Raw genomic sequence first — 23,080 nt, 5'->3', positions numbered from 1 at the left:
CTTTACATTTCACACAACGTATCCCACTATGTTACAGGGGTTGGCACCAGCAAGGGCATGCAGCCAGAAAACTTTGCCCCCGCTACCTAGCGGTGGACTTCTGTGGGAAAGCGTGACGGGGATTCCACCGGCATAGATCATGGGTCCTGGGCGAGATGGGGCTCGAGCCTGTGCTAGAGGGTATAGGGCATTGCGGTTCCCAGGCTGCTGCTTCCGCGCAATAGAGAGGGGTCCGAACCTGGGAGTAGCGCCCCAGGAGGCTGCCCTGTCTGTGGATGTATAATGGCAGGACAGTTGCAGTGCCAAGGCGCACTTGGAGGGTGTCCCTGCAGCTGTCCTGGCAGGGTGTCCCGAGGCCACTACCACAGCCGCTGGTAAGCAGGTGGGCTAGGGGTCCCAGATCCATTGCCTAGACCTGGGACTGTGAAGTGAGTGGGGCCTGTGGTATGTCTATCCCCCTTTATTAATACTGACTATGACAGAACACAAGAATAAGTTTCAAAGCAAGCCTGAGGACAGCAATCACCCAGGGGGATGAGGGTGGGTTAAGGGAATGTGGGAAGTTTGAGGGGAAGAGCAGGGGAAGTCATTGAGGCATGTAGTGGGAGGTGGGTGGATGTGGTGTGTTTGCAGGAAGTCCAGTACAGGGGTGGATCAGCCAGAAAGATTGTTGGGAAGGACTGTTGCTATAAGTTATTTTGGCAGGGGGGGACAGACGGATATGGGGGTGTTGGTGTGATGGTTGCGGAGAAATGGGTGGCATATGTTATGAATGTTATGAGAGTAAGCGATAGGGTATTGGTAGTGAAAATTCTGTTCAGTAGAAAGATAACTGGAATTATATTGGCATATGCTTCAGAGGCAGGATTGGAAGAAGTAGAGATAGATAGATTTTGGGATGATTTAATACGTGTAGTAGGTGGTGTGCGGGTTGATGAGATAGTGGTTTTGAGAGGGGACTTAAATGGTCATGTAGGTGAAGCAGCACAAGGTTATGAAGGAGTGTATGGGGGATGTGCGTCTGGTATAAGGAATGCGGAAGGGGAAAGGATACTCAAGTTTAGGGAGGCATCGGACATGATTGTGTGTAACACATATTTTAGGAAAAGAGAGAGTAGGTTAATTACGAATGAGTCTGGGGGAAATAGCAGTCAGATAGATTATTTTCTGGTTAGGAGGGCAGATAGGAGGCTAGTGAGGGATGTTAAAGTTATAGGAAGTGAGGAATGTGTGCAGCAGCACAAACTATTGATTTGTGATATGGTGCTTAAAGAATGAGTGGTGAAAAAGAGGACTTATGTACCTAGGAGGAAAATATGGAAGCTGGAAAACCAAGTAGTAAGGGATGCCTTCTATAGCGAGATGAGGAGAGTGGTGGCTGAACAGGGAGCTGTAGACAGAGGCGTTAATGAACAGTACAGAGCCCTCAAGAACAATCTCTTGAGAGTTACTGATGTAATATGCAGTTGGACAAAAGGACCACCAAGACATAAAGTAACTTGGTGGTGGGATGAGGGTGTAGAAGCTGCAGTTAAGGAGAAAAGAAGAATTGCCAGGAATGGAAGAAGGGTTGTAGCAAGGAAGAATACTTGTCTGCCAAGCGTACGGCTAGAAGAAAGGTATACAGGGCGAAGTCTGAGTCACAGAGACTTACGTAACCTAAATCATGGGGTAAGGAAAAATATGATATTTAAGGTGGCAAATCAGATGAAGAGGGATAATCAAGATATTATAGGTGAGCAGTGTGTGAAGAATGATGAAGGAAGGGTAGTGGTGAACAGTGAGGATATTAAAGATGCATGGAGAGAGCATTATAGCTGGTTGTTGAATGATGAGTTTGACTGAGACAGGGAAGGTTTGGAGCCAGCAGATCCAGTGTTTGGCCCTTGGCCTTTGATTGATGCTGCTACAGTGAGTGAGGCAACAGGCAGAATGAAGGTGGGGAAGGCAGCAGGTATGTCAGGGTTGACTGCCAAAATGTTGAAGGCCTCAGGAGATATAGGAGTGAAGTTAGTCACTGACCTGATAAATATGATTATTTATGAGTGTGTTGTCCTAGATGATTGGCTGCAGAGTGTTATTGTAAATGTGTATAAAGGGAAGGGTGATTCCCCGGAAAGAGGAAACTATAGGGGTATAAAGCTTTTAGATGAGATAATGAAGGTAATGGAGAGAGTTTTAGAAGGTATGATTAGAGAAAGAATGAATATCGATGAGATGCAGTTTGTGTTTATGCCAGGTAAGGGGACCACCGATGCCATATTCATTGTTCGACAGCTTCAGGAAAAATATAGTGGTAAGAAAAGGGATCTGTATTTTGTTTTTGTTGATTTGGAAAAGCCCTTTGACTGAGTCCCTAGAGAGGTGGTGAAGTGGGCAATGAGAAAGCTTAGTTTGGAGGAGTGGCTGGTTAGGGTGGTTATGGCTATGTATGTGGGTGCACGCACCCAGGTAAGAGTGAATGGAGATTTGAGTGATGAGTTTTCCATGAACGTTGATGTGCATCAAGGGTCAGTTTTGAGTCCCATGTTGTTTATCATGGTACTTGAAGCCCTCTCACATGACTTCAGAAATGGACTCCCGTGGGAGATGTTGTATGCTGATGATTTGGTGTTGATTGCAGAGAACGAAAGGGAGGCGGAGGAAAGGTTTAGGAAGTGGAGAGATGGTATGGGGCACAATGGCTTAAGGGTAAATGCAGATAAAACAAAAGTGATGATATCTAGTGTTGATGGTGGTACTGTCAAAGAAGAGGGAGAGTGGCCATGTGCAGTTTGCTACAAGGGCATGGGAAGTAGTTCCATCTTGTGCGGTGTTTGTGCTAAATGGGTGCATAAGAAATGTAGTGGTATCAGAGGTAGACTGTGAGATAATGCTGATATTTTGTGACGGCGTGTCAGGGAGAGAAGGTGAAGATTGTCAGGCGTGAAAGGATTGAACTTGCTGGTGAATCTCTTGAGTGTGTGGAAGAGTTTTGTTGTATGGGAGACATGTTGTGTGCTGGAGGTGGGGCTGGAGCTAGCTCTGTGGCTAGGGTGAGGAGTGGTTGGAAGAAGTTCAGGGAGGTCTTGGCTCTCCTGACATTGAGAGGACTCTTCCTACATGCTATGGGGTCTTTGTATGCAGCATGTATTATGAGTGTAATGCTGTATGGTAGTGAGACCTGGGCAGTAAAGGAGGAGGATATTTGCTGTCTCAGATGTACAGAAATGACAATGATTTGGTGGATGTGTAATGCATCCCTGCATGCAAGGTCTGGGGGGGCTGGGTTTACGATGGAAGAGTTGAGAGATAGGATGGGATTGGAATGTATTGGTGTTGTGATGAGGAGAGGTAGATTGAGATGGTTTGAGCTTGTGGAGAGGATGGGGGATGATAATTGGGTGCGGAAGGTGAGAAGTGTTAATGGTGGTGGTGGGGTAGTGAGGGGTAGACCGAGAAAGATATGAGACGAGGTCATTAAGTGTGACCTCAGGGTTAAGGGACTGAACAGGGAGGCTGCAGTAGATTGTGCAACATGGAGAGTTGGCATTAGGTGACCAAGACTAATGCATGCAAGCTTATTGAAGCCTTTAAAAACGAAACGAAACAAATGTCTGATGCTCATGTTTCTGATGGAGGTAAAAGTAATCATATTGTTTATAATGCATCAAAAACTCAGTTCTTACATCTTTCAACTCATCAGAATCTTCTCCAGGACTGTCCTTTAATTTTCAACAATAGCCAACTCTATCTGGCATCATCTTTGAACATGCTTGGGGTTTTGTTCTCTTGGGATTTATCTTGGGAAACATTGTATTGCCTTTCTTGTAAAATCTGCTTCCAATAGATTAGGTTTGCTAAGCAAACGCTGTGTCTCCTTTACCTCCACACTTTTGTTGGCTTTATACTGGGGTTTTATTCACCCCTGTGTAGAATACAACTCTCATATGTGGGGAGGCTCCCCACATCCAGCTCTTTTCAACAAGATGAAGTCAGATGCTTTTTGCCTCATTAATTATCCTCCTTTTATTGGCTTCCCTCAATCTCTGTCTCTTCAGTACATTGTTGCATCTTAGCTCTTTACTATTGCTACTTCTATGGCCGCTGCTTCAGTGAACTGTTTTCGTACATCCTTCCACCACTACAGTGGGCATGTAGCACCTGTCTAGAAGCAAACTTTCATCCTTTTTCTGTTCAGCTTTCTAATGCAAGAGTTAATTGTTACTCCCAGTCCTTCATGTATGAAGCGATCAACTCTGGAACTGTCTTCCTCTGTCTGTTTTTCCTACTGCCTTTGACCTTCAGTCTTTTAACCCTTAGGCTGATGAGGCATTGTTGTAACACACATTGTGGTGCATCAGATATGGGAAAAATTGGGTGGTTTCACTAGCAGTTTTGACCCACTTATATCTAAACAACTCTATTAAAATTTTAGTCACACAAAGCTGAATCTTTCCACTAATCTTTGGAATAACCTGGAGGTTTGTGGGTGGTCCAGGGACAGTGGGAGAGTAGTTTAAAAGATGTTTTTTGTGGTTGGCGATTGCAAGGAACCCGGGTGGGCTTGAGGCAGTGTTGCATGTGACTACTACACCACCTGAGGGAAAGAAATTTGAGAGATAGCATCTGTGCATGTTAACACTGAAAATCAAGTTATTCACTAATTTTCAATGATAAAGAAACTTGATGCACTGCACTGTGGCTATGGATGTAACCTACAAAAGGCAATATCACAAGTGCTACATTTACCGCTAAACATGCCACACAAGTGTAAAGATCAAGATGACAGCACATCATATGTGCTTATTTTTCTAACTTTTATTTGTAGCTCAGCACCCCTGACGTTGTTATGGGTAGGGTAGGGCAGGGATAGGCAAAATATGGCAGGGGAAGGCAGGGTATGGTAAGAGGCAAAGAATGGTAGCACTGTACTTACTGCTAAACACGTCACATGAGTGTAATTGTAATTGAGGTGATGAAAACACAGTATGTGCTTATTTTTATAACATTCATTACAAGTTTGGCACCCTAAGGTTATAAATGGTAGGGAAAGGCAAAGCCTGGCAGGGGAAGGCAGGGTAGGGTAAAAGACAATGAATGGCAGCACTACACCTGCTGCTAAACATGACATATGAGCAAATTGTAATCAAGGTGACAGTACATTGTATGTGCATATTTTTATAACATTCATTACTAGCTTGGCACCCCATGGTTATTATTGGTAGGGAAAGGCAAAGCATTGCAGGGGAAGGCAGAGTAGGGTAAGAGGCAAGGAATGGCAGCATACACCTTCCGCTAAACATGCTGTGTGAGTGATTGTAATCGAGGTGACAAACCATTTTTTTTTTTTTTTTTTTTTCCACTAATACATCGCTTACTGCTATCACTTTCTACCACATTGTTATGTGTAATGTACTGAAGTTGCATAATTTTGCAGAGATGCCACGTGAGCAAAGAAATGTAACACTCAGCAACACCAAAATAGTAATTTATATACTTATTTTTCTACCACCAGTTATGAATGTAGCTAATTTTCTCTCTCTGTCAGTACGTTTCTTTGGTCATATAATTAGCTAGCCAGAATAGCAATGTCTATCTATCTATCTATCTATAGCCCGACGCCCTAATCCTGCAAAGGGTGGCCGCAGACAAAACGCCTCCAAGTCACTCTGTCACCCACCATTTGACTACCCTCCCCCAACTCACCCCCCCCTCCCTCATATACCTCTCAACTCCATCCCTCTACCTCATCCTCGGTCTACCCCTCCCTCTCCCCCCCTCCACCTCACCTACATACACCCTCTTAGTCAGTCTTTCATTCTCCATCCTCTCCACATGTCCAAACCACCTCAGTGTATTTCTCCTAATCTTTTCAACCACATCCACATCTACCCCACAACGTTCCTTCACTTCTTCATTCGTCAACCTGTCCCTCCATGTCACTCCACATGCTCCTCTCAAGTAACTCATTTCCACTGCTCTCACTCTTGACTTGTTCCCCTCTTGCAAGGTCCACGCCTCACTTCCATACGTCAGGGTAGGGATTACAATACCATCATGCAGTGACTTCTTAACTTCCATACTCACCTCCCTATTTCTCATCACTGCTTTCGGTGTGCCAACAACCTTCCTTCCCTGCTGTACCCTTTCACGTACTTCATCCCCCAAAGTTCCATCCTTACTCATCACACTACCCAAGTACTTGAATGCACTCACATTCTCCATATCCTCACCATCCAACCTCACTGCACACTCTGTGACTTCATTCCTCTCAAACACCATAACTTTACTTTTGTTTACATTAACTTTCAGCTTCCTCCTCCTACACACTGTCCCAAATTCATTCACCAAACCTTGCAACTCCCATTCATCTTCACTCAACAATACTGTATCATCAGCAAACAGCAACACCGGAAGCTTCCAAATCTCACCCTCATTCATTAGGGCCACCCCCACATCCACTGCCCTACCTTGTACCTCCTTTACGACCCCATCCATATATATATTAAACAGCCATGGAGACATTACACACCCCTGTTTCAGTCCCACATTGAGATTAAAGAACTCACTCAGCTCACCATCCACTCGCACCGTAGCCCTAGCTCCCTCGTACATACTCTTCACAGCACTCAACAATTTCCCCTCCACTCCATATATTCTTAATACCTTAGACATACCTTTCCTATCTATTCTGTCATAAGCTTTCTCCAAGTCCATGAAGGCAGCGTACACTTTCCTTCTCTTCTCTAGATACTTCTCCACTAAACATCTTAGAACAAATATCTGATCTACACACCCTTTTCCCTTCCTAAATCCCCCTTGTTCTTCTCCAACTAGCTCCTCTGTCATATGCCTAACCCTATCAATGAGTATTCTACCATATATTTTACCAGTCACACTAAGAAGGCAAATACCCCTATGGTTACCACATACTTCTCTCTCCCCTTTTCCTTTGTACAGAGGAACAATTATACCTGATTTCCAGTCCTCTGGAACCCTTCCCTCTTCCCAAGCCAATCTACACAACTTCCATATCCACTCCACAACAATCTCACCCCCATACCTAAGCATTTCACCACACACTCCATCAATTCCTGGGGCCTTTCCCAGCTTAATCTTCTTCATCGCTTCCACTACTTCCGACCTACTGATCTCTTCCTCCCTCCTCTCATCTCTTCTTCTCCCAGCCATTCCCCAACCACTTATACTCACACTGCTCTCACTCTCTACATTCAACAAATCCTCAAAGTGCTCCTTCCATCTCCTCAATTTCTCTCTCTTCTCCACCAACAATCTATTATTCCTATCTTTCACTCCCCTACTATTTCCCCTTTCACACTGCCTTACTTTCGTTACCTCCATCCAAAACAATTTCTTACTCTCCCTCCATTTCACACTCAAATTCCTGCCAAACTCTTCATCCACTTTCTTCTTACTCTCCTTCACCAGTCTCTTAACTTCCCTTCTCCTGCTCACATATACCTCTCTCTTCTCTCTCTCATCTTCTCCCCTACCTCTACTCGCCAACCATTCACCATATGCCTTCTTCTTTTGTTCCACAGCTCGTTTCAGCAATGTGGTGAACATAATTTTCACTTTTGCTAGTGTGCAGCACACTGCTAAGTCACTTGCCGTTGTCTCCAACAGAATCGTTACACATATTTGCATAACCTCACAAAATGTTCACGTGCCCTCTGTGCAAGGAAAGGCAGGGTAGGGTGGGGAAATTCAAGACATGGCATGGAAGGGCATGTTAGGGTAGGGAAAGACAAAGCTAGGCAGGGAAAGGCAGGGTAGGGTAAGGAAAGGCAGGTTAGAGGAGGGAGATGCAGGGTAGGGTAGGGAAAGGCAGGGTTGAATAGGGAGATGGAGGGTTGGGTAAGGAGATGTAGGTAGGGAAAGGTAAAGCATGGTAGGGAAAGGTAAAGCATGGCAGGGAATGGCAAGATAAGTTAAGGAAAGGTAGGGTAGGGTAGGGTAGGGAGATGAATGGTAGAGTTGGGAGATGAAGGATTGGGGAGGAAAAACCAAAGTATGGCAGGGAAAGCAAAAGCAGGGTAGGGTAGGGAAAGGCAGGGTAGAGTATGGACATACAGGAAAGGCCAGGAAGAGGTGGGGTTGGGTAGAGAAAAGCGAGACAGGGTAATAGAGGTTGGGTTATGTGCTCCAGTTATGGCAATTTTCTCCTCACGTTCATCTTCTCCCATTTGGCAGGGCTGTCATAGTTGTGACTACAGTAGGTCCCCAAATTGTGGATGATAAAATTCAGACAACTTGAATTTTGACTGCACATCAAATATCTACGTTACCTATCTATCTGTCTATTGCCAGACACCTCAGTCCCTTAAGGGATGGCCATAAACAAATTGCCTCCATGTAGCCCTGTCCCCTGCCATTTTACTGCCCTGCTTCCGGCTCACACACCCCTCTCTCATATACCTCTCCACTCCATCCCGTCATCTCATCCTTGCATTACCAAGTCGCAATTTTCAACCACAAACTTGTGATTTTTGATGGGTCAAGGCTAGAGTTTGGGATTCAAAATGCTTCTAAGGCTGCTTAGTTTTTGTTTGCAAACAGTCTGACTATGTAGAACTAAAAAAATTACTGCCACCAATCAGAACATAAACACAGGTCGTAATAAGAGATTACTGGTATCTGATGAAAAGATAGTCATTATTTGTGCTGAACTGGCTGCATACAGTAAACCCTCAAGGTTTGCTGGCTCATTTTGTTAGGAACTGATTCAAATTACTGTACAGTATGATGGTATTTGTGTTTACGTCAATATTTCACAATTCAAAATTATTTAAGTAAAGATAAAAATAGAACATGAGCTGTATTATTCTGTCTACAGTGGGGTCTCCCAGTATGCGGGATCTCGGTATGAGAAACACCTAATATGCAAACGCGACTCAGGAAAAAAATAAAAAAATTTAATATGTTAAGTGTATTCTGAAATGCGAGTTTGTCACCTGAAAGCAAGGGAAAAATGGTGTTCCCACTCAAAGTGGTAGTGTCTGAAGCCACTACCAGAAGGCTGATCAGTTTCCTGCCCTTTCCCTCCCTCACGGCATTTCTCAAATCAAGTCTCAAGACTCTCAGTCTGTGTCTGCCCTCGCCATGCTCTCATATTGTGGTGTTTTTAGCATTGTACAAGATCTGCTCTTGCACAACTGTTACATCATGGCCCCACTGCTTCATTCAAGGAATAAGAGGATCACTTTGGAGCTGAAAATGAAGGTTATAGAGTTGAATATTCCAGGTAAATGGAACTCAGACATTGGATGTGAACAAGGCTTAGGTGAATCTTAGGTAAACCAACAGTGGGGAGCATTCTCAAGAACAAGGAGCCAATTTTATGGACCGTCAAGACTAATCTAAATGATAGTCAATAATGGGGAGGTAATGTAAATGACAAAGATAGTAGGAGGTGTTGCCCATATTCATTTATTTATTTCAATTGATTCAGTGATTTCCAATATGCAAAATTACCAATATGTGGCACAGTTTGTTGACTATATTCTCGCATATTGGGAAACCCCACTGTACTGTATCTGTCTGTCGATAGCCAGATATCTTAACCCGTTAACTGCTCTATACAGCCTGGGCTGTTCCGAGTGCAACTGCTCAATACAGCCCTGGCTGCGCAGGTGAATTTCAAATATAGTGCCATGGTGACCAAGGCTGATCCATGGAAGCATGTTTGAGCTTCAAAACCGAAACCGAAAAAGAAAAAGAAAACGAAAACCATACATTCATAGGGAATCAGACACTTCGATGTTCATCCATGGTGTTACCAAGGTAAATATTGAGCTAATATTTTGTTACTATATGCTTTGGCATGTGTTCTCTCAATTCCTAAGACAAAATTCCTAAGACAAAATTCGGCCCCTATGTTTGAATGAATTTGGGACAGTGTGTAGGAGGAGGAATCTGAAAGTTAATGTAAACAAAAGTAAAGTTATGGTGTTTGAGAGGAATGAAGTCACAGAGTGTGCAGTGAGCTTGGATGGTAAGGATATGGAGAATGTGAGTGCATTCAAGTACTTGGGTAGTGTGATGAGTAAGGATGGAACTTTGGGGGATGAAGTGCGTGAAAGGGTACAGCAGGGAAGGAAGGTTGTTGGTACACTGAAAGCAGTGATGAGAAATAGGGAGGTGAGTATGGAAGTTAAGAAGTCACTGCATGATAGTATTGTGATCCCTACCCTGACGAATGGAAGCGAGGCATGGACCTTACAAGAGGGGAACAAGTCAAGAGTGAGAGCAGTGGAAATGAGTTACTTGAGAGGAGCATGTGGAGTGACGTGGAGGGACAGGTTGATGAATGAAGAAGTGAAGGAACGCTGTGGGGTGGATGTGGATGTGGTTGAGAAGATTAGGAGAAATACGCTGAGGTGGTTTGGACATGTGGAGAGAATGGAGAATGAAAGACTGACTAAGAGGGTGTATGTGGGTGAGGTGGGAGGAGGGAGAGGGAGAGGTAGACCAAGGATGAGGTGGAGGGATGGAGTTGAGAGGTATATGAGGGAGGGGGGGGTGAGTTGGGGGGAGGGTAGTCAAATGGTGGGTGACAGAGCGACTTGGAGGCGTTTTGTCTGCGGCCACCCTTTGCGGGATTAGGGTGTCGGGCTATAGATAGATAGATAGATGTCTGCGCACCATTGACACCACCAAAAAAACGCCATGCACTGTTAACAAGTTAATCCCATAAGGGGTGGCCACAAACAAATCATCTCCATGTCTCCCTGTCCCCAGCCATTGCACTGCCCCCTTCTCCCCTTAAACTCATATCCCCCCACTCTCATATACCCCCCACTCTCATATACCTCTCCACTCCATCCCTCCATCTCATCCTTAGCCTCCACCTCATTCACATACACTCCCCTCATTAGTCTCTCACTCTCCATCCTCTCCATGTGGTCAAATCACCTGATTATATTTCTCCTAATGCTTTCTGTCACATCCACAGTCACACCACAGTGCTCCTTCTTTTCCTCATTTGTCAGTCTGTCTTTCCCTGTAACAGCACATGCTCCTCTCAAATAACTCATTTCCACTGCTCTCATTCTTGACTTGTGTCCTTCCAAGAAGGTCCAGTCTTTGCTTCCATACATTAGAGTTCTATCTATCTATCTATTGCCAGACGCCTCAATCCCGTTTGGGGTGGCCACAAACAAATCGCCTCCAAGTCGCTGTCCCCCGCCATTTCACTACCCTGCTCCCAACTCACACCCCCCTCTCTCATATACCTCTCCACCCCATCTCTCCATCTCATCCTCGGCCTCCCCCTCCCTCTTTCCCCCTCCACCTCACTCACATACACTCTCTTCGTCAGTCTTTCACCCTCCATCCTCTCCACATGGCCAAACCACCTCAGTGTGTTCCTCATAACGCTTCCTATCACATTCACATCAACACCACAACGCTTCTTTATATCCTCATTCGTCAGCCTGTCTCTCCATGTGACTCCACAGGCTCCTCTTAAATAACTCATTTCCACGGCTCTCACTCTTGACTTGTGTCCTTCCAACAACGTCCAAGCTTCACTTCCGTACGTTAGAGTTGGTATCACAATACTGTCATGTAGTAACTTTTTCACTTCCATGCTTACTTCCCTGTTTCTTATCACTGCTTTCAAAGAACCAGCAACCTTTCTTCCCTGCTGTACCCTTTCAAGCACTTCACCCTCCAAACCCCCCATCCTTACTCATCACACTACCCAAGTACTTAAACGTACTCACATTTTCCAATTCCTCACCATCCAACCTCGCTGGACATTCACTGACTTCACCTCTCTCAAAGTTGGTATCATGTTAATATCATGCAGCAACTTTTTTTACTTCTATTCGCTCTTCCCTATTTCTTATCACTGCTTCCAGAGAACCAGCAACCTTTCCTCCTTGTTGCACCCTTTCAGGCACTTCATCCTCTAAACTTCCATCCTTACTCATCACACTACCCAAGTATGCAATTGCACTCACATTTTCCATTTCCTCACCATCCAGCCTTACTGTGCATTCAGCAACTTTATTTCTTTCGAAGACCACAACTTTACTATCTCTATATCCACCCCTATATTCCGTTTCATACACTCTCTCCCAAACTCATTCACCAAGTCTTGCAGTTCCCCTTCGTCTTCACTTAACAATACAATATCATCTGCAAACAACAGCTGCTCCAATATCCACTGCCCTACCTTGTATCTCTTTTATAACTCTGTTCACATACAGATTGAACAACCTAGGAGACAAGACACATCCCTGTTTCAGTCCAGCATTCAGACAGAAAAATTCACTCAATTTACCTTCTATATGCACCGCAGCCCTAGTGCCCTCATTCATACTATTCATGGCATTCAACCCCTTCCTATTTACACTCTATATACTTAATGTCTTCCACATCCCTTATCTATCCACTGTCAGATGCTTTCTCCAAATCATAAAGGCTGCATATGAATTCTTTCCCTTCTTGAGAAACTTTTCCACTAAACACTTACAATTAATATCTAATCCACACAACCTCTTCCTTTCTTAAGACCTCCCTGTTCTTCTCCATTATTAAATGGCCTGTATTGTGCCAGCTGTTCATGTGGTCAAGGAAGCTGTCTCCCTTGGTCAAGGATACAAGCTGTGACGCTCTAGCTCTGCCGAAACACATGAATAGCAGCATTGTATGTCACATATTGTATACAGAAACGTTACAAATGAGTGAAAGTAATACATTGAATGAATAGTTGTGTAGGTACCAGCTGTGTACATTCTGTGTATCTATTCAGTTAGAAATTAAGATGCCTCAGTCCTGATCTAGTCCTTGCCAAAACAACACATGAATAGGAACAACATATATCGCACGTTGCATTATTTGTGAGCAAAATAACATTGAAAATGAGTGTAATAAAGACACTGAGTGAAAAGTTGTGCTGGTACCAGCTACGTGCATTCATACTTTTACGACAGAATTTATCTATGTTCCATCAGACACAAACCAGGACAGACGATCCTAACCTAGTGGATAATGACTGCATTCAAGAGGGGATGAATAAAAAAAGTAACTGAATTACCTAGCTCATGTTTTGCTGAAAAAACTGTGCATGGTGACAAGAGCCAAAATAGAAGATAATGCACGATAATTAAAATTTATGAGAGGCAAAGATGAGACGTCATGAATCGGTGATCAGACATTGATGAAAGTGGCAGCTGTGAGATGCCTGCATGCTTCAGCTGATGAACTCATTTCAGCTATAATATTTTATATTTGTTAACATTTCCTCACCAGGATTTCTTGATTATGTTGTTGTTAAGAGTCCAGTGGCAAGTAATAATTCATTTGGCTTTGCTTTTATATTAAAAGGGAGGTAGTGGAAATGGTAAACTATAATTTTGTTCATATTGTTTTCATGTTCAAGGGAAGGAGTAAGATGAGAAAATTGAACGAAAAAGCCATTATTTTATTTGTATTGTCACCAATCACCCATAGTACCAACTTTTGCTCTTGAAGAAGACCATTTAAATTTGGATGACTTAAATTTTGCAAAGTTTTTACAGTACCAAATGGTGTGTAAGTTTAAAAATCTACTGTAGGTGATATGTGGTGCCACTCAGGTGGCTGGGGTAGCTTTCTGCCCAGTTAGGCACTGGTGGATATTTTTTTTTTTTAATAAAGAAGTAGGGCAGTATCCTCACTCTGTGAAGGCTGTTGGCAAACTGACAGATGGAATACCTCCTGCAGCCTGGGTGGAATCTATGTGATCCACTCAGCAAGCATAATCTACAGTGAGGCGAGAATAGTAGAGCACGAAAAATAAGAACATTCCAGCCATCTTAAGCAAGTTCCATTGCAGCCCTACACACACACCTTCTGGGATGTCCATTGCAGTCTAAGAGTTAAACATAATATGTTGAGGCACCTTAAAATTAGTAGATCTTGAATTTGGCTCTATATTAATTTGTTTTTCTTGAAGGAAATAACTTTGCAAGCTTCTAGCCCTTGGTTCCTTCTTCCTTGCTTAAAAAGAAAATACTACATACAATTATAAATACGTAATGAACTGTACATAACAATATAAGATATTGAAAAAAGCTAATCATAACATTAAAATCCATGTAAAAATATGAAGGACACACCATAAACTTTGTATGAAACAACTAAGTTAACAGTTAAGCAAAAAACAACTTGAGTTGACTGAGGAAGCAGGCTTCCTCAGCAAACGAGAAGATGGCTCCTCCCATCATATGTGCCCCCTCTCCATGGACTGAGGAAAGAAGATGAGACCAGTCTTATGCCCAAGATCTGGGGAGGTATTGACAGTGAGCATCTCCTAGATTGGGACACTTAAGCAAGAAGTGCTGGACAATCATTGTGACCAGAAAGTCATCTCAGTAAGGAGGGGGTGTTCCCTCAGGTATTTACAACCAATCTATGGCCCGGTCATGGCAACTACCTAGTGATGGGGCATAACTGTATAGGCTCATGGGCTAATAGCTGCCATCTCCCAAAATCTGTTGGGAACAGGATGTCTATCCTAAGCACACATTCAAGAGCAGCCTTTATCACAGGAAAGTATTCCCTTTAGGGAAGAATTCTTATTCAGGCAGCTAAGGAAGCTGCTATCCTTGCTGCATTGCCTTGCAGCTCAACATAGGCTGGCACCCACCAGAACAAAATCCTCTGGCCATGATGGCCCAGGAGGAGCTTTTGTACAGTTTTCCATATCAATGGATGGGGAGAGTTAAATTGTTTAAGGGCAAACAAGGCTGCCCTGGTGTTGCCAAAAATAGTAAAGCTAATGACCTCTTGGGTAAGGATAAGTTAGAAGACACCAGAATTGTTGACAGCCCAGCAGTAATGATTGAGACAGAGGACAGGCAGCTGCCACCCTGACTAAAATCGGAACTAAATCTGATTCTGCTGTCAGACTTTGAGACAACAATAAAAACAGAGATAGACCTAGCATGGTGGGCAGCATTTGCTGAAAACTGGGTGCAAATCACCACATCTAATGCCACAGCCATAGAGGCTATGACCTGACAGTAAAATCTGAGCTCATGTAACATCCAGGATGGAATAACATATGTCCCTGTGCATAGGACTGGAATATGCAGAAGACAGGTCAGACATGAATTCCTTTGTCCTGTAACTGAGGAGGTAGGGAAGCTGTGGATGGAGGTCATGAAGTGGGCGATGAGCAAAACTAAAATGACAGTCAAGTATTGAAGTCTCAGTAAGCCTTTGGACTCTATTCCATCACCTCACTATGTGGAACTGACATCATGGTTCTGGCCTCATTGCCTTTACATTGCATCCTCAAGCAAGCATGGGACAGAAGAAGCACAAAATACTCCAGTAGCCAAACAAGGCCTGTGTGATGTACAGATTTCAAGGTGCATGGGCACAACCATACTCAGCAACTTGTGTATTAGCTTGCTTGTTTATTCTCCATGGTCAGACATGTAAAACATTGCACCACTATACATAAGTAATAATATATTGAGGTGAAAAGTGTAACACAAAATTATTTTTGATAATAGTTTACTGCTATAGAGACTTTTTTTCATCCTAGAAATTGATGAAGATCCTTGATTAATACAGACCCAGATTCCATTTCATGCATAGTGTTTTTGAAAATGTTCGTAATATCTCTGCACACAGTTAATTGTGAACCTTTTTCTAAGCATAAAAAGCTTGTACTAATACTAACATTTTCTTGCAGTGTTGAGCGAGAGAGCCCTGGAAAGCATGTGGAAGGCCAGGCTGGGGAGAGCACTTTCTTTTGGGGACTGGTGATTGTGTTACTTCTGCTTGCACTTGGCAACCTCCTCCTAACCTTCTTTGCCATGGGAGTCTTGCGTCTTGGCTATGGCATGGAGAGCATCGAACTTATACCTGGAAAACAGTGAGCGTAAACTGTGATTTTTGGGAAGTGGGAGGTGCATGTAGTTAAAATGAAGTTCTTGCATGGTAGCAGTACTACTGGGTACACAGTTAGCTAGTAAAGATGCATTGAGTTTTAAAAAATGCTAGATAATATAAGTATTATACTTGGATGCCTGGTCTTTATGGGAAATCTTTAATTGTCTGAGCACTGCCTTGCCTAAAACCAATACTGTATTTCAGGTAGGTTGTTGTCGTTGCTTAACCCCGGTCCGCTTGACCGAGCAGACCTGTTAACCTCAGATAAACAACTTCCGGTATAGAGATGTCCCAAAGGTTCCTTATACCATTGGTGTTGTGTCTGTATTTCAGTGCAGCATTTGCTGTGCAGTTCTCCATTATGTGTGTTATGTTGTGTGGGCCCTTTCCACTTTTTTTTTTTTTTTTTTTTTTTTTACAGAAGATGAATGGAGGAAAAAAATTAAATAAAAAATTCCATACACCAGATTACAGGTGTGTTACAATTGGACTTGAACTCCTGTAGGTTTAAGTCTGGGGAACTGAGTTCCAAAGAGAAGCAGGTCAGGGAATAAAGGAATTCTGATTGGCAGATGCTCGTGTTGCAGGGGGAAGGCATGGAGAGGTGGCACAGTAGATTCAGCCTCATCTGAGCATTTGCCATATAAGTATCTGTAAAATAATGCAAGAGGGGTAACATTTTGCCTTATTTGTAAGGGAGGCAGTTCAGATGTAATTGCTATTGAAATTTTCCACTTGTTTTAGTGCAACCTCTCTGTATCCACTCTACAAGGGTGAGCAGTATTCAAGCTGAGAGCACACATGACTCTTGTAAATCACAGGTAGCTGCTCGTCAGTGAAGAAGTTATGGATTCTGTGCAATAATCCACATTTCTTTGAGGCAGTTTTAGTAAGTGATCTATCATGAGAAGTCCAACTGAGAGTATTGGTAAGCAAAACACCAAGAATTTCAGTACTTTTAGAGATAGGAATATTGGTTGCATTGAAGGAAGTGGGCAGACTCTGTCTGTTAGTAAACTGGATATATTTGGTTTTCCTAGCATTGAAATAATGTTATTTTGTCTCCATTCAGTGATCTTTGAAAAGTCTTAATTTATGGAGATTGCTGTGCTAAGTTGTGAGTTAGAGATATCAGACATAGTGAATGTGTGTTTATGTGTAAAGAAAGTATGAAGCATTGAGTCATCCACATGAGTGAATGGAATTGTGGGTGACAGACAAAAGGTCATTAGTATGAATGAGGAACAGGGTTGGAGCCAGGACTGATCCTTGTGGCACACCAGTATTAATGGAGTGGAATTTGGAACATACATCATCTGCCTTTTCTCATATCTTTCTGTTGCTGAGATATGAGGAAATGAGGGGGACAAAAGATGATAGGCCGTAGCAAGGGAGTTTGGATAACAGGGAACTGTGCCGTACTCTGTCAAAAGCATTAGAAATATCAAGGGCTACTGCGTGAGTTTCTATATGTTGGTCAGGTGAGTGATAGATGATATGAGTAATGAGGTTGAGTATATCAACAGTGGATCTTCTGTGGCAAATATCATCCTGTCCATCACCAATTAAGTTGTTGGATTCAAGATGTGCTTATTATTACTGGAGCACATGTCATCTGTGATTACACCCAACCCAAATCTAAGCAGATAACTTAGGAGGGCTGAGTGATATTGCGATCTAAGCTTAGATAGGTGAACTCAGCTCTGTTTGAGAATACCTCTGATGGAGGGACATCAGGAAGAGGGGCTCATAGTTTAGTGATCTGATTGAGGTGTTGTATTGCCTTGCCTATGAAGTGGGTATGTAGGCATTTCTTCAGTTTTAGTGTAGGAATGTCTGAAGGTGGGATGTTGCTGAAGAGGGTCTGATCATTTGTTTAGTGATGGTTTTATGTGAGTACTTATGTTGTGCAACTCTGTCATATAGTGATGGGTGTTGTGTGCTAGCACAGGCTGCCACACAAAATTGTATGCCTCTCTTATTGAGATATTCTCTAACAGGGATGACTTTAATTTCAGAGTGTAATTGAACTTTGAGAGTAGAATTGATGCAGCCAGTGATGACACATACAGCATTGTCCGATGTGGTCTGCAAGGTGTTAAAGTATGTGAATAGATGGGTGGGAGCCCATTCCAGGAAAGCATAGTACAGTGCACCTCCATACAGTGCGAACTCACACTGCAAATCACCTACAATGCGAGGTCAACCCAGAGAATGCTTTTTTTTATGGTATGTGAAATCTGCTAATTGAACTTCCCAACATGCGAATCGGCTGTATGATTCCAAGGCAAAAATGAACTCCAACCGTTACTATGAGTGTCGGGCTGGACAATGTGAATCAGTCACATGAGGCAGGTGGCTGGCAACAAGCCAGGTTCAAAATGGCAGGCAGCTGGCCAGCTATCTGCAGGCCAGCTACCGACATTCCCGGGTAAACAGACACTTCTCTTCCATATTGCCGCAAGAGCACATGTTGTACTTCGCATCCTGTGGTCCATTTTAACATCCTAGCAGTTCACCATGGTCTCAGCTGTTGACTTTGAAGGCTTTATGGCACCTCCAGGAGACCTCAATTGTGGCAGTGAGTGACAACGGGGCGCCCCGCCCCACGGGGCAAGAGTAGATGCCCCGAGATACCCACCCCCTCCCTTCTTAACAAGCCCAGAAGTCACTTAAATAAAGGTACATGGTGTTCTGTTTGTTGTTTTATTTGTTGGTCCAATTAGAAGTACTATTAGACAAAGTATTAGCAGGGTAAAGTAGGCTGGAAGGGGACCCGAAGACCAAGCCCTGGGTGAGCTGTCCACTACATACAATTTTTCCCATAAGTTCGTTGGTTCACCCAATGTGAAATCATAGAATGGGAGGGTTTCTGCCGCACATAAACTTGCATTACGTGAGGGTGCACTGTACTGATCTGACAGTTATATTGCCTGTACAGTAGAGAGAGTGTTTCTTCTTGTTGCCCAGAGTCTGTCCCTGTAAATACCCTAATTAAGTGCATTTAGTCTCAGTGTACCTAGTGGTAGGTGGGGGCGCTCACCATCCACTCACTCGATGTAGTGCTGCTTTGGGTGTCTGCCCTTTCCTCTCTTCTTTCCTTTCTCTACTGTCTTTCTTTCCTTCATTCTTTCCTCTTTCTTCTGCCCGCTGGTGACTACACTCCCTCTTCTGTCTTTCATTCTTTCTTTCTTTTCTCTTCCTTCTGCCTGTGGGTAACTCTACACTGAGTGATATGCTAAATGGTTTCCTGTACACCAGGAAACCATTTTCTACACTGGGTGGTAACCATACAATCAGATTGTGGTGTCTGGTGGGTTAGTGGGTAATTAAGGTTCTCCAATCAAATTGAGCCTGTGTAGGTTTATATCCAAGGGATGGTTGGGGTTTATTGCTCACATAATGCCACTCAGGGATGAATGAGGGTGGTCACTCTCATCTTAAATGCCAGGACCAACTTGCCTAGCCCCAGGTTCCTATGCTCCTCTTAGGGTGACATAGGGTTGGATGATGGATGAGTGGTAAATATGGTGTTAAATTTCTTAATGTTTTTGTCATTGTTGGTGATAGGTGTTTTGTTTAGTGTGTTAAGGTGGTGTGCAGTGTCTTCAGTGAATGTTGTCCAGTCTGATTTCTTGTATTTTGTGTAAGTAATGTGTGATCACTTTGGTTTAGAACACATTCTTGTGGTGGTAATGAGTGGGAGGTGATCTGAAGAGTTTGGTACCATTCACCTGGTGTTGGTAAGTGAAAGTGCAGGTGAACAGAAAGTGATGTCAAGGGATGAGGGAAGGTTGTATACTTGGAATGGGATGTTGGTGCATTGTGATGTGTCATTGAGAATATACATGTTGAACTGTGATGCCATGTCAAGACCTTATAACATGTATGTTTTGTACCGGTTCATGGCTTTATCATTTCATTCCCCTACTATGATCGACTTAGGCATCTTTGTTTGGAAAAGAAGCTGATGTTTCTACAGTTCTGCACTGCTATGGCATGGGAGGTGTTGGATGGAATGTAAATGTTAAAAATGTTGTTTATGACTGGATTTGGCACCATATACTGTATCTAATGTAGTGTCATTCTAAAAATGATTGTGTTGTCTGTGATGTGTCATCGTAGAGGACAAACAAATGTCCTAAAATAGGTGACAGGACCTCCTCCATGTTGATCTGTTCTGTCTATGCGAATATGTGAGTAGTTATCGGTGTTTGAAGTCATCAGTTTGCTTGTGAGCTTTCTTTCTTGTAGGAGTACAATGTCTATTTTGTGGCAGGTGAGAAAGTTTTTAAATTATTTTTTTGAAATTGAGGCCACTGACATTTAGTTTTAATATCTTTAAGCTGCAGGTTTAAGGCAATGTATGTCCCGTGCAGGTCTGTGTTATAGGTGTTGTTTTTGTGCTTGGCTTGAGTTGTGATAGTGGTTGTGTGAGTAGGGGGTGTTGGGAGGAGAGGTATCTTTGGTGTGATAGAAGTAAATGTGGATGTGTTGCATTTATCACATACCCATGTGCTAAGGTGTTGTTTGGCATTTGTAAGTATTGAATTGAATAACAAAACTCTAGCACTGGGCAGCAGAGTCCATATGATGCTAATTCAAATTTAGGGACAGGCAAAGAAAAGAAATGTAACTATTAAGAATAAAGAAAGGAAAAAGCATAGAGAAAAGTGGAAGGAGTCAGCTCTCAGAAAGAATACGTAGGCAGGTAAAAGACATAAAATGGTCACAAGGGAAAACTGAGGAGGTTCACACAGATTATTGCTAAGGGAAGAACTACTGAGTTGAGACAAAAAAGAAGGACAAGTTGATGCAGAATGTTACAGGGTAGTCAGCCAGGTTAAATAAGAAATGACAAAGAATATTGATTGTAAGTTTATTTTTGTGGCTGAACCCCATATAATGTTACAATATTGCAAATGCAGATAAATCAAAATGTTGTATAGACACAGTAATACTCCTGCGGGAAGTAGATGTTTTACATTTTCCATAATGCCTAAAGATTTTGATTTTTTTTTTTTTTTTTATGTACTTAATATGTTCTTTCCAATTAAGCTTATCATCAACATAAACTAAAAATTTTGTAGAATTACATCTTTGTATTTTTTCATTACCTAACATAATATTGGTATCATTTTGAATATAATTGTGACTAGCAAATGTAATATAATGTGTCTTGCTTATATTGAGAGACTATTTATTAATAACCACTGTGATTTTTTCAAGAGTTTGTTATTAATATGATCAGTTAGTATTTTTAAGTTTGATTCTGAACAGTAAATATTTGTAACGTCGGCAAATAATACAAACATCAGCAGATTAGAGCTATTTACCAGATCATTAATATACACAGAAAACAGTAATGGGCCAAGATTTGAACCTTGTGGTACACCTGCTGAATTACTTTCCAAATCTGACTTCACTCTGCTCAATTCTGTATATTGTAGACATTTTAACAAATAACTTAAACCATTTTAGTGCAGTATCCATGACCCCATAAAAGAATAGTTTATTCATTAAAATTTTATGATCAGTTGTATCGAATGCCTTTCTTAGATCTAGAAACACCCCAATAGTGAATTGACCTCTATCAGTAGACTGGACAACACGATTAATCAGTTTTAAAATAGCAGTTTGTGGCAAGGCGCCCTTTCGAAACCCGTACTGCTCATCCACCAAGGTGCTATGTTCCTTCAAGAAGACTGACAGATGGTCATAAACTAGTTGCTTGATAATTTTACCAAATGTAAGCAGGATGGAAATAGGATGATAATTTGCTACCTGGAGAGGATCACCACCTTTGAAGATCGGTATAATTTTAGCTAATTTTAAATCAGTAGGAAAAATAGAAGAAGGAAATAGGAGATGGGAAGGACAGGAAGAAGTAGTTTATACACGGAGGGTGTAAAGGTTACAAAAGGATGGAAATAAGGCAGAATATAAGAGAGAAGTGGAGGAGCAATTGGGTAAATATGAATTGGAGCAGATGGGGGACGTGGAAGGTGTGTGCAAGATATTCACACAAGAAGTCTGTGCAGCATGTGAGGTGGTGTGAGGGGTGAAGAGGAGACGAAAGGGGGTGCATGGAACAGCATGGTAGAATGGAGAGGTGAGACAGGCTGTGGCACAAAAGAAGAAAGCATATAGTGAGTGAATGAGAAACGGACTTGGAAGAAGTTGAGAGATGGAAGAGAGAGTTATATGCAGAGAGGAAGAGAGAGGTGAATAGATTAATAAGAGAGAGTTAGAAGAGAGTGGATGAGGAATATAGAAGGAATTTATGTGTGAATTGGAGGGAATTTATGAAAATGTTACGGAAAGAGGTAAAGAGAGTTAGACAGGATGTCAAAGAAGTTAGTCGGGGAGTGAAAAATAAAAACAGTAGATTACTAGTGGACAAAGGTGAAAAAGTGAGCAGACGGAGACAGCACTTTAAGGAATTGTTGAACACAGAGAATGAAAGTAATGTGAGTATAAGTGGTTGGGGAATGGCTGGGAGAAGGAGGGATGTGAGAAGAGATGAAGAAATCAGGAGGATGGAAGTTATGGAAGCAATGAAGAAAGTCAAAATGGGGAAAGCCCTAGGAGTTGATGGAGTGTGTGGTGAAATGCTGAAGCATGGGGGAGAGACAGTAGTAGAATGGACTTGGAAGATGTGCAGATTGGCCTGGGAGGAAGGTAGAGTCCCGGATGATTGCAAGTCAGGTATAATTATTTCCCTGTACAAAGGAAAAGGGAAAAAGAAGTGTGTGGTAATCATAGGGGCATTTGTCTTCTTAGTGTTATCGGAAAAGTATATGGTAGGATACTTATTGACAGAGTTAGTTGGAGAAGAACAGGGAGGTTTTCGGAAAGGAAGAGGTTGTGTAGATCTGATATTCATTCCTAGATCTTTATGGAAAAGTTTCTAGAGAAAAGAAAGAAGTTGTATGCAGCCTTCATGGATTTGGAGAAAGCATATTATAGGGTGGATAGTCAAGGAAGGTACAGTAACCTCTCACATAACATGCGAATATTGTTCCTGGCAGGTCCTGTTTTATGCAAATTCCACGTTATGCAGCCATATGTTTACATCTTAAAGGGTTTCGTGGTACTCAGGCCAGCCCTAACTTCACCTTTTGGGGGGTAATTTTCCAGGATTTTTCCCAGGACATTTACCTACCTAAATATTGCTTCAGTA

General features: G+C 42.5%; 1 protein-coding gene across 1 annotated transcript in view; it reads left to right on the top strand.

Annotated features, from left to right (window-relative positions):
- The window catches only part of LOC145414873 (beta-sarcoglycan-like), a 152,463-nt gene that overhangs the window by 27,896 nt on the left and 101,487 nt on the right, over positions 1-23,080 (top strand). Inside the window, exon 3 of the mRNA XM_080284293.1 lies at positions 15,698-15,880. Within this exon, the coding sequence (XP_080140419.1) occupies positions 15,698-15,880 (183 nt within the window). The remainder of the gene's footprint in view (positions 1-15,697; positions 15,881-23,080) is intronic.

Source organism: Coenobita brevimanus, chromosome 101 (genome assembly GCF_032717465.1).
Source record: "Coenobita brevimanus isolate Jiangsu-jjx chromosome 101, ASM3271746v2, whole genome shotgun sequence".
NCBI classification, from domain to species: Eukaryota; Metazoa; Arthropoda; class Malacostraca; order Decapoda; family Coenobitidae; genus Coenobita; species Coenobita brevimanus.
This window is presented reverse-complemented; position numbering and strand designations above follow the sequence as displayed.